Raw genomic sequence first — 12,299 nt, forward strand, 5'->3', positions numbered from 1 at the left:
GTGTTGAGACACTGATCAGACATTCTTTAATTTTTTTTGGCACTGTGGCCTCTGTTGTATATCATCTCTGGAACTTTACCTTGGGTTCTGCAAACTTTGCTTTGATTTAGGCATTGGTTTTCTCTCACCCCCCGCCCCTTATGAAAACTACTAACTCATTGGTAAGTCCTTTGGTCCAATTGGGGTTTGCTTAGAATTCTCCAACCATTTAAGTCATGTCCTCACCCCCCAACCTTGTCATCATTCACCCAAGAAATGAAAATGCAAACACAGGTAGACACTGCAAACACAAACAAACCATTTGCTCTCATGGGTTAGGTTTTATAGGATGAAATGCCAGAATTTTGATATTTATTATCTGAAATGGGTTTAACATTTGGAGAAATATGTTCAAACACATATCCCTGGAAAGAAAAGCAAGCTGACAGGTCAGAGAACAGGGTGCAGGCAGGAAACATATGCTCAATTTTGCTGCGTGTCAGGCAAATGTAGAAAATTGGGTGCTTTGGAGAATAAAGAGATTGCTGATAGGGTAAACACAAAATACAAGTCAATGTCTGCTTCTTTCTGAGGGCCCACGAGATAATCAATTGTACACATATATGACTACAATGTTAATAAAGAAGAAATATTATATTTTATTTAGTACTTTGGCCAGATCAGCCCCCTGGAAGGGATTATAGGTTTAAGAAAGAACAAGATGCCATCATCACTTCCTGACATGGTCACAGTTTTCCTAATTATTCCCACTGGTCCTGCTTTGTTCTTGCTGCAGGGAGGGTGGCGAGAGCTTTTCTATCAGATCAGTAATGTCTGGTTCTTATCCAAATATTCCCCCTAATAAGAATGAAAGTTCTCACGGATTGGACAACCACTCTGCAACATTCCTGAGAATTGAATAATATAATAATCTTGAAAGTCAGCAAAGTGGATTATCCATTTTTTTTTTTTTGGACTTGAACTTGTGAACTTTAACAGTAGTGCTGCAAAAAACAGACAGCAAATGTGCAAGCACTTTGCTCAGTAACCTTCCATGTAGACTTTGCATCTTAAATACACACAACTGAAAAACAACTACAATGATTTTTGAAAACTATATACAAACCCGATATTTCTTCTGATTACATATAAATACAAATTAACTATTTTTTCCCTAAAGAGTGGTTATAATAGTAAATAAATACAAAATAACTCTGACCATTATACTTCATGTGCTGGAGTTGAACCCATATAAAATGTACAACTAAATACATTTTAAATCTTTAAGGAATAATTCTCTGATTAAAATATTTGTTTTCCCAACTTCTTTTCGTAGATATAAATATATTTTCAAAATAGCTGTGTTTTTTTCCATTCCATTCCATAAATAAAGTCTTCATTGGGAAATATTAAAGTGTCAGCTGGTTTTTTGGGGGGGCAGGGGGAGTAGGGTTTTTTCTGTTTCTAAAATATATATATTTATTTATTATTTATTTATTCTTGCTGTGCTAACGACACCCACAACCCTCCACAACCATGTCCTGATAATTTTTTAGCACAACCTTTTCATTTTCATCTAGGTACAACATGGAGATTGCGCTGAGCTCTGTGGGGACACAGCATGCCTTAGGGATTTTGGAATTCACAGAGTTCACCAGAGTCTGCACTATGGCATGGTTAGTGGAGTTCAGGTGGTCAGCCAGGGGAAAAGGACACTCCCCATGACAGTAAAAGGCATGATAGCCCGGAGGTGCCACGATCCAGTCATTCCACCCCACATCACTGAAGTCCACATACAAAGGGTGTCTCTTGCAGCTGGACTTGAGGCGCTTCCGCTGTTTGTGTTTGGCTTGACGCTTTTCTCGTTTGTGGAGCGGATGTCCTTTTCCATCATGTCCAAAAGTCACTAGCAATGGCCTTATCTGTGACCAGCTGTGTTCATCTTGGTGTAAAGACCTGCTGATCCTCACATGTCTCTTGGAGACACCTGGGTTCTCCTCTAAATGGGCCACTTCCACCACAAAGCCATGGTTGGTGTGTCCCTGTGCGGTCCACCGCATCACAGCTGGGGTGACGTCGAAGCTCTCCCACTGACTCGTGTTCTGGTTCACTAACCTGGTGTCCAATAGTCTGGTCACAGGAAATTTCAAGTTGGCTGCTGCAGGCTTTATAATTTCATAAATATTAATTCGGTGCTGGAAACTACTGTTTCCCAAAGCTTCCTGTATCTGTTCCCGGAAAATCTGGAGTTCTGCAGATGTGAGAAACTCGTCAGTGGGGACAGAACTTAAATTGAAGAAGAAGCGTCGGGCCGTTTTCCCACTCATCTCTGGAAGTTCTTCCACGGCTTCTAGTTTGATCAAGGTGGAGAGAAAAAGGGAAAGCATTTGGTAAGAGAGCCAATGGTAACTTAATTCCTTACCAGCATTTAAAACTTCAGTGCATGGTTTAAGTTAAACTACATAAAAATCTGCAACCAGAAAGTAAAAATCTCAGGTCTAGAGATACAATGTCTGCCCCTCTGTCCATGGCCCTGAGTTTACCGCTTAACACAATATATATATACATATATATATATATATATATACATACATACATACACACAACATGTATATATATTTGTATACACACACACATACATTAAAGTGAAAGCGGAGCCTCTTTTCCCTTTTCTATATGGCCACATTAACTTTGTAATTGCTATGTTTTTAATCCAATATATGAACATAGCTTCTAGGTAGCTATAATAATGGAGGAAATACTGAAACACTTCTTTGGAATTCACAGACTTTAAGGGGAAAAAAGTCAGCACTGTAGTTAGTAGAGAGCTAATGACTGAGGAGTTGAGGAAATTACTGTATTTCTTAACTAAGAAAACGAGCTTTAATGTCAATCCCTTAAGCAGCCTGTGCAAACATTACTCTACAATTTAGATGATTTACAAATCTCAATATACAGATTTCAGCCCCTTAATTAAAGACTTTGAAATTCAACATCAATGATGACATTTTGCAAAGCACACCCTACCATTTTGCTCAGAACTCTAGAGACAAAGGCATTCATAGGGATCTAGTTCTTCAGAAAGGTATGGGGTGACACTAGGTTGCTGTAGCGATTCACGATAAAGAAATCACTTCCTACTTCCTGTTCTCTCGTATCCATCTCATCCTCATTCAAAATAACTTCTGTGTTGATACAGCAGTGCTTAGACTTTGACCTGCTCATCAGCTGGTCTGGGAAGAGGCCTGCAGTCCTGCATTTCCATTAAGCTCTTAAGCAAGGGATGCTGTTGTTTCTGGACCACACAGAGTCAAGGTTTAAAAGGATGCTTCTCATACTGGAGAGTATACTGATGAAGGAGGAGACTTTTTATAGAAAAAGCCTCAATGTTGGCCAACACATAAGGGTTCAGGCTATGGTAAGCCAGCCAGGGACTCAAAGTGGGGAGGTCTTCTAAAGCTCTTCTCTTTGGACAGGAAGATTACCAGACCAAGCTGCGATTCTTTCATAATCCTCTTAGATCTGTTTGCCAAAAAGTTCTTGGTGATACCTTTGGGGAGCCATTTATGTTCTGAACTCCACTATCGGTTAATGGTACTTTAGGGCAGGGACATTCCTAGAAAGTATGAAGGACTGTATTTAGCTTCTTTTATAAAAAGCCTTTCATCACCATTCTGGTGTCCCTTAATGTTTCTGCCTAAGGCAATTCATCGATAGAAAATAAAAACAGTAGCAACATCCCGTGGACCCTAATCACAGCAAATCACAGCAGCATCTCCTGATTTTGGCATGGTGACATGCACTTTATTTCCTGTACAGACAGAGTATAAAGGCTGATTACCCAGGGCCTTCCACAAATTGCTACATCAGTCAACAACAGGGCTCAAAAAAAAAAAAAATCAAATGGCAACAAAATCCCAGAATCCCAATCCACAATCAAAAAAAAAAAAAAAAAAAAGGAAAAATGACAATGATAAGCACACACACATACACATAGACACATGCAAGACAAGAGGGCAAAAGGGAAGAGGTGAGCCCCAAGACAAATAATGGAGACAGGTCATTGAAGTAACAGAATAATATCTCACCAAGAAATAAAGCCAAGTTTGGACCATATGAAATTGTCATCTTTCAACTGCAAACATAGAAACAGTACTCCCTGTGGCCTATCGCTCTGGAGATAAGAAGAATTTTCAAGACAGAATAAGTGGGCCTTCACAGAGAACAATATTACTCCCCAAGACAAATGGCAAAGGAAAGACCAATCTCTAGTCTTTCAGCAGCGTCTCCATCAACCTAAGCCTTGAAAGATCTTATCCCATCCTTTACACCAAGGTATCAAACATGACTAGTCACTGAAATTATACAAAGAACTTAAGAATTTACAGAAGACCTCAACAAGGAAGCCAACTGCCCAGGGTCAGGACACACAACACCTTTTCTACTTCAAGGGACAAGTTTCAACCTCTTCTTGAGGGTGGGAAATTGAAAATATCTTTTAAATAAAGAAGATTATAGGAAAAGACTTCTACAAATTATCACAGCAAACCTGGGGTTCTGAAAATACAGAGTAGGTAATGTACACTTTTTCGAAGTTGGAATAGCTGTTAATTCTCTGTAAATATCCCTTGTTGGATCAGCTGAACTTGCTAAGTGATTTCAGGATTCTGACCTGTCTCCAACCTGAGTATCAGCCTCCTAGATCTTACCAGACAGAGAGAATGGTGGCTGCCATACTGCCTGAAAGGGGAGCAAGTGGGACAGCCATGCCATTCTAGCCTCGGCTAGAAACAAAGCCCAGATTTAATGTTCTACACTATGTTGATTATTCCTCTACCTCAAAATAACCCAAAAGATATGGCTAGGGCCACTTCCTAGAACAAGGATATGATATAAAAAGACACCAGGAAACATTAGTTCCTATGCTGGATGCTTTCTTCTCTTTCTTTTCCTTCCTTCCTTCCTTCCTTCCTTCCTTCCTTCCTTCCTTCCTTCCTTCCTTCCTTCCTTCCTTTTCTTCCTTCCTTTCTTTTCTTTTTCCTTTTCCCTTCCTCTTTCTTTCTTTCTTTCTTTCTTTCTTTCTTTCTTTCTTTCTTTCTTTCTTTCTTTCTTTCTTTCTTTCTTCCTGCCAAATCTGGTATCATCACCTTTCTATGAATTCTCTTACAAGAAGCACATTAAGAAAGAGCCATGATTTTCTCCATTTTGTGAATGAAACAGTGGAGAATTCAGAGAGGTTATGTGACTTCTCTTAAGTCACAGAACTGTTAACCTGAGTGTACTGCAATGCCCAAGTTCTAGCCATTGAAAGATATTATCTTTTTTTTTAATTTTTAATATTTTTATTACATATTTTCCTCAATTACATTTCCAATGCTATCCCAAAAGTCCCCCATAGCGCCCCCCACTTCCCTACCCACCCATTCCCATTCTTTTGGCCCTGGCATTCCCCTATATTGGGGCATATAAAGTTTGCAAGTCCAATGGGCCTCTCTTTCCATTGATGGCCGACTAGGTCATCTTTCGATACATATGCAGCTAGAGACAAGAGCTCCGGGGTTCTGGTTAGTACATCATGTTGTTCCAACAATAGGGTTGCAGATCCCTTTAGCTCCTTGGGTACTTTCTCTAGCTTCTCCATTGGGAGCCCTGTGATACATCCAATAGCTGACTGTGAACATCCACTCCTGTGTTTGCTAGGCCCCGGCATCGTCTCACAAGAGACAGCTATATTTGGGTCCTTTCAGCAAAATCTTGCTAGTGTATTCAATGTAGCCATAGTACAAATCACTAGGAATTGGTACCTGATACCATGGTAACTGAAGATTGAGTTTTGCCCTGAATATCAAAACATAATGCCCAGCACCCTTTAGATGCAGACAGAGCTAAATGAACAGAAAATTGAAGGGACACAGCCAAATGGGACACCAGACCTTGTTTAGATCCTGCTCTCTGTGGCTACTTGTTTGCCCTAAAGTAGGGTGAGTTTCATTTCAAAAGTTATCATTAAGCTTGGAGGATTTTGCAACACTTTTTGGACAGAAAGCCTTCCTCCATCAAAACAACAACAAGCCTAAGGCTATTCCAGATCAGCCGCTACATCTCACCGCTGCAACAAGATTCAAGGGGCTTTGGGCCACACTGTGATTTTCTACAGGATAAAGTAAATGACATGCCAAAGAGGAAGAAGAAAAGGTTTAAATACAGAGAATTAAGGTTTAATTTTTAAGGCAACAAAGGAAGTGGCAGGGAAGGAAAGCAGGGTCTGGTAGTTGCCACTAACCTGCCAAGGTCCCTGTTCTCCTGAACACAGGTCTTACAAGGGGACCTGCAGCTCCAGGAAGGAATTCTCTAAAAGCCAAGTGAATTGCCACAAGGCACATGTCGAGAGGACAAAAGCAGATTGGAGATGTCAAGAGGGATTGAAAGTATCCTCTGACAAACAAGAGATACTGAGAACATCTGTGGCAAGGAACATCTGTAAACTAAGCAACTGGTTTTTCCCCAGGGTCTTTGTAATCACACTGCAACAGCCAGAGGTAGATAGAAGTATTCCTGGATGCCTGTATTCAACCCCATGCTGGAATTTAGGATGGACCATACTTTAGAGTTGTACTTTGAAATATCCTAGCCTGTGGCTAGTTTCTGGGCAGTTGCACTTCTGCTAACAGGATCTCTCCCACTTTGAAAACTTTAGTCACAGGGCCACATAGTTTGTTTATTCCACAAAGAAAAAGAAAGACTGTGCTCTCCATAGTCAGAAGAGCAAGCTTGGGAACCTTCAGTATATGATCTGCCAGTAAAGGAGACGTCTCTGTAGGGCCAATGGAGTCAATCAATTTCAAACAGTTTCTCAATGGCAGCCAGTTGGGGAAGGCCTTCAGTGACCTTGGAGTGGGGTTGGAGGGTGGTGATTCAGCAAAGCCTGGGCTCTCCTGGATAAAAATCTATGGTCTTAATGTTCAACAGGAGATTTTGTCTGGAAGACTCTGCCACTGGTTGGAAGACTACTATGGTATATTTTGTTTCATCGTGCCATTAAGCCACCTTCTAGAACTTACAAAGAAGTCTACCAAGTAACACATGGCTTATTAAGGTTTTTCTAGTGGCACAAGAATGCTTAAAAAACAAACAAACTCTAGGTTACTCAACAATGCGAAGAGTCTTCCCAAATGCCATGTGTACCTGATCATGACCAAAAAGAAATGGTTTTCCTGAAATTTACAGTAAAAATTACATCTAATTGCACCAAGATATAAAGTTAGTGCAAGTTTATTTTAAACAAGTCAATAACTTCTATACAGTTTTACAACAGAAAAATCACTTTTAAACTACATTTTTTGCTTATGAACTGAAGCTCACTAAGTTTTAAAATAAGACACACAGACCTTGCTTTGTCTGTGTTTTTATCAAGCTACTTCCAAAGGAAGAGTAAGAAAAATGTAGATTTTTATTGACAAACCTTTCATTCAATTGAATTTTTGAGTTTCCATTGACTTAAGCGATTCTTTTAGCTCAGTTAAGATAAAATACCTCCTTCATTTTTTATAGGCCAAGAATGATTTTCACGTTAGAAAAGACTAATAAAGAAATACATGAATATGTGGTTTCCTTGCTCTATCTCCAGAGGCAGTGGGAAAAACAGCTGTGCTGGCTAGTGGGTTTGTTTGTTTGTTTGTTTGTTTTGATCTAAAAAACTTTCCAATGAATATTAACAGGAGAGATTAGCTAAGCCCAGAATCACCTGGGGGTGGGAGGTGGGGGTGAACGCCCCAGAATCTCCCTGCTCTCAGTAGGCAGACCTTGAGGAGCAGAATGTGGTCTAAGCTTTGCTCCAAGAAAGCCCTAGATGCCAGTTTGAAAGAAATGGATTTCCAGTGCCCTTCATAATCATTGGCTGCCTCAAGACTGATCCATCTCTTGCTCTGTGACCTGCCTGTAGGACTTTTTCCTATTATCACCCAGACTTCTCAAGGTTTGAGTCATCCCTTACTGGAGATGGGGGTTGGGCTATCATTTCAGAGCCTAGATTTCTACTTAAAATTTATCCTCTCAGCAAAGCAAAGCAAAACTTTTAAAAGGAAGCTTCTCTCCCAGCTCCCCACCGTTCTATAAATTGCAGCTCACTGACAGACAACTCTGAATTCTTCTAGAACTTGAAGGAACTGATGTTCTATGGAGAATGCATTAAGTCAAAAGCACTTTTAAAGTGGCACACACAGAATTGAGCTAGGGCATGATTTTTTACTAACTGCTTTCAGAACATCGGTGCAAGAGTCTTCAATAGGCCTCTACAGCCTTTCTAATCCAGGAAATTTCAGGTGAAATAAACAACATTATTCTACCTTGGGAAATCATATTCATATATTTGTTTAAAAACCCATTGCCTTGCCTAGGAAGGTAGCAGGCAGTGGGAGAAAAAGCTTTTATCTGAAGGCTTGCGCTGTCTCCACTTGGAGACTTAAGATTTAAGCAAAGAATCGAAGGTCATTGTGGAAACAATATGACGAATTGTGGAATTGATCTCCCACGGGGATTAGATAGGGATTCAAAAATCTTTCAAACTAGGCCCAGATGAACAGTAAATTTGAATGCTTTGGGGCCCTGGGTTTGATTTGTTAATACTATCTCTGAACATTCTGCCCTTGGCTCTGCCTAGCTTAAAACTACAGCGTGAACGCAAGTCACAGATCTGAGCTTCCAAGAAGATTTAAGGAGCCTCAACTCTCTGCCTTCTGTGGAAATCTCACATGCTGAGCTGACTAGGGGCTAGTTAGTCTCTCACTCTCTTCCCCATCACTCGATTTCCCTCCAGTTTTAGGGGGAGGAGCCTGTCTTTTGGCTACTTGCCAGGAAAGGGTGAGGACTCACCAGTGGGGAATCCCTGGCTGGGGCCACAGAGGGGACGGTACAGAAGCCGAAAGGCCATCTACTGTGCTAGTGGAGGCCCGGGCTGCCCGCCGAGTCTCCGCCCGCCCGCCGTCCCCGCCCAGCCACCCGCTGCCCGCTCACCTTCGTGATGGAAGCTGCGCACGGTGTTGGCGCGGCTGGCTGCCCTCTCCAGCCGGTGGTCTGGGGCGGGCGCTCCTGGCTGGCCCGAGTGCCTGCGGTACAAGTCTAGCATATAGGGGGGCACCACGACGTCCTTGCTGGGGGTGGGTCTCTGCTTCAGGCCAAACATGCTGAGCAGCCTCAACTCAAACTCGCTGAGGACGTCGTCCGAAGGCCGGGACAAGGGTCGGCCGGATGCGGCGGCAAACTTCTTGCGGCCCAGCTCTGGAATGAGGCCGGCCGCGCCGCCCAGGAGGACCTGGGGAAGCAGCAACACTAGAAGACAGCGGGTCCCGGCCACCATGGTCGACCTGCGGACAGGGCCGACGTGAGTCACCCACGTTCCCCGCCCAGTCCTCCGCCCGCCCCCGCGGCCTCGGCTCCCAAAGGGCTCCCTGGCCTTCTCCAGGATGCCCTCCTGGTATCTCATATTAGCGGGCTACAGCCTGGATGATCAAGAGGATGGAGGACCCCCAAGTCCCAGCCGGACTTCTTACTTGGGGCTTGGTCTTAACTCCCAATAAAAAAATGCATTGACCGTCTGTCTCCTTTTCTTGTGACACTAGCAGGGAATGCGGGTGTCAGGAAGCTGGGAAGCCATAGGTTGGTCAGACACTGCATCCCTGACAAACCTATACAGTGCAGCGCTCATTTGCACATTAACAGACACAAATGCACAAGTGACTTCCTTAGAGGCGCTGTATACAACTTCCTGGTAGTCGAGCATATCAAACTTGTAGATTCAGTAAGCGCTAAACTCAAGATTACTACTAATGACGCCACTTGCAAGTTGTGGCCTACGCCCCTAACTATTCAAGGTTGACCCACAGGCAACCCTGTCCCCCTTCCCCAGACTCCTGTGCAGTCAAGAAATCCATGCACCTTCCTGCAATTATCTAAATAGATAGTGTTTATGAATGCACGTGTAAGCTATGACACATTCGCATAGTCAGTAAACACACATGGAGAACTCCAACTTTTAGTATATTCCTAAATGGGACCTAGTTCATAAGAATAGCCAAGGATCTCTAAGGCTTGGAGTACTTACTGGTCAGCAATGAACTAGTAAAATCCAATGGCCATACTCTCTAAATGGATTTCTGCATTTTTTGAAAGCCCAAAACAGCCCTTATAATGTATCGAAAACTTGGGGAGGAGGAACCGGCTGGAGGAAGGTCGCAGGCCAGTGGGCAAGGCAGAGGGGTCTGGAGTTTGGAATGCCTAACCCCTCTAGGGATCCGCTGCACGTGCACCGGGCGAGGGTATGTTTACGTCCACTCCACTCCACCAGTCCTCCCAGGCGCCCTGCGCCGCCAGGCGGGAAGCGGTGTCACCCGCCAGCCAGCCCCGGTCCCCGGCCCGTGTCCTCTACCTTTAGGAGACCGCAGTCCGTCTAAGAAGCACTAGGGGGCACGTCCATTGAGAGAGTCTCCACATGGAAAAAGCTCTGTCCGAGGGACCTGGAGCAGCAACTAGGCTTCTGTTGCTTTTCTTCGCCTCCTCCTCCTTCTCCGGGTGTTCTCCCTGTAGGGAACTGTGTCTTGGGGTGGGCCCAGCGGGCTGAGGAACAGAGAGTCGATCGGGCTGGAGGCGGCAGACTGGATCCGCCGGGCGAGAACACCGGCGCGAAGTGGGGAGCCCAAGTCACTCTCCCGGCAAGTTCAAGAAGTCTCCAGCCAAGTGCTGACACACAGCCTCGAGCAGGGGGAGGAGTGCGGGGCCGGGACGGGAAGGGAAGGCTGAGGCAAGGCTGCTGCTGTCGTCGGCCTCAGGGACCAGCGCTGGCGGGGCGCAGGGCTGGCTCCGGGACTCGCCGGGCGAGGGACGGACGTTCTGCGTTAGCTGGGCCGCGACCCACGGCTCGGGGCAGCCATCGTGGGCGATGCCGTGTCCGGGCAAGGGCGCAGCGATGATCTGGGTGGCGGGCGGGCCGCCACTCTGCATCCCTCAGCCTGACTCTGGCGCACCCCCATCAGCGCTCGCCAGCAGAGCCCGCACGGCTGCGGCGCCCCGGCGTCCTGGGGCTCATTCTCAAGACAGTCCAGCCGCGCGTCCCGGGTTGCCAAACCGGGTGACCTCGCGCTCCGAGCCCTCGGGCCAAGTGTCTTTTGTGGCAGCCTGGGGTCCACTCACTCTTCCGCCCGCTCGCCTTGGACGCTCACTCCTGGGTCGGAGTGGCCCCGCATTGAGGGTAAGACTGTGCTCCGGACTCCCGGTTCTTAGCGTCGGTCCGCGACTCTAGCTTCTCCCGGACAGCCGAGGCCACAGCGCCAGGCGCGCACAGTCCGGAGTTCCAACCCGTGTCGTGCCAGTCCCTCGAAACCGCGGGTGACCCTCGCGTCTTTCGCCGGGAGGGCGTCCGGTGTCTGGTGTCGGCTGGGGAGGCTACGTCCCGGGCTGCCAATCCCGGGCGGGCTGTGGGAAGCGCAGCGGCGGCAGGCGCAGCGCGAGCAGGGCTCTGCGCGGCAGGGCGAGGACTCCGGCGGCGACGACGGAGGCGCCGTGGCGCGGCGCTCGCGGCTTTTAAAGGAGACGCCGCCTGCCGGCTCCCTCCCGGCCGTGGCCGAACACCTCCCCCTCGGAGGCGCAGCGCGCCGGGGATCCCCGGGCGGGCGGGAGCGGCGCGCAGGGGTGTGGACGGCGCGCCCTGCGGGGCGGCCGCGGTGGAGCGGGGCGGAGCGAGCGCGCGGCCGCTAAGGGGTCGCGTCCCGGATGAGTGTGAAGCCGACCCCCGGGACCTGGATCCGCGCCCACAGCTGCCCGAGTCTAGGGCAAATCCAGGGTCCGCTGGCCTCTGAGTTCCCCCATTGGGCCAATATTCAACTTGAGTTTTAAGTTTTTAGGTAAGAGCACATTAAAAAGAAGAACAGAACTTACGAGTTATTAGACATTTTGGCAAAAATGTGAGCAAACGCTTCTGTTTTGAATGGTGAGAAGAAAATGTCGAGAAATAGCCGATACACATCTGAGTGCATTATTACATTTTATAAATATTCATACATTTATATGCACCCATACGCATATATTCAAATAAGTGAATCTAATAAAAAGACGCATATATTTTATATGTATTTATTTATGTAAATTATAAAAATACGGGTACAGGTTTCTGAACATAGATACACACTTGTAAAGTGGACGTCCCTTCCAGTGATGTATGTGTGTGTGTCCATGTGAGGGGACAATGAGAGTTAATAGAAATTCTCTTTATAGAAGCGATCACTTCGATACTTGTGATATTTATCTTCCCTTCCACACTCCAGAGTCAG

General features: G+C 45.7%; 1 protein-coding gene across 3 annotated transcripts; it reads right to left on the reverse strand.

Annotated features, from left to right (window-relative positions):
• Window positions 1–320: 320 nt before the first annotated feature.
• Bmp2 (bone morphogenetic protein 2) lies at window positions 321–10,679 on the reverse strand. 3 transcript variants are annotated; one of them, XM_085833893.1, is made up of 3 exons: window positions 10,403–10,679; window positions 8,992–9,289; window positions 321–2,329 (listed from the first exon to the last, which is right to left on the reverse strand). In XM_085833893.1, exons 2-3 carry the CDS (start codon window positions 9,158–9,160, stop codon window positions 1,488–1,490), a joined length of 1,011 nt encoding a protein of 336 aa, XP_085690019.1. In that variant the 5' UTR covers window positions 9,161–9,289; window positions 10,403–10,679; the 3' UTR covers window positions 321–1,487. The 3 variants fall into 3 exon arrangements, with proteins under 3 accessions (XP_085690019.1, XP_021011367.1, XP_085690017.1); XM_021155708.3 differs by having other exon boundaries at window positions 8,992–9,341; XM_085833891.1 differs by lacking the exon at window positions 10,403–10,679 and having other exon boundaries at window positions 8,992–10,307.
• Window positions 10,680–12,299: the final 1,620 nt, after the last annotated feature.

The sequence above is a fragment of the Mus caroli genome, unplaced genomic scaffold (genome assembly GCF_978045245.1).
Source record: "Mus caroli unplaced genomic scaffold, Mus_caroli_1 scaffold_2, whole genome shotgun sequence".
Classification (NCBI taxonomy): domain Eukaryota; kingdom Metazoa; phylum Chordata; class Mammalia; order Rodentia; family Muridae; genus Mus; species Mus caroli.

What these genes read in the sequence shown, in the direction of transcription:
- Bmp2 (XM_085833891.1), bottom strand. Translation starts at nt 9,460, where the DNA reads ATGAGATACCAGGAGGGCATCCTGGAGAAGGCCAGGGAGCCCTTTGGG. An exon ending in GCGCAGCTTCCATCACGAAG is followed by an intron (nt 2,330 to 8,991) that starts GTGAGCGGGCAG and finishes TGATCAAACTAG; the next exon opens with AAGCCGTGGAAGAACTTCCA.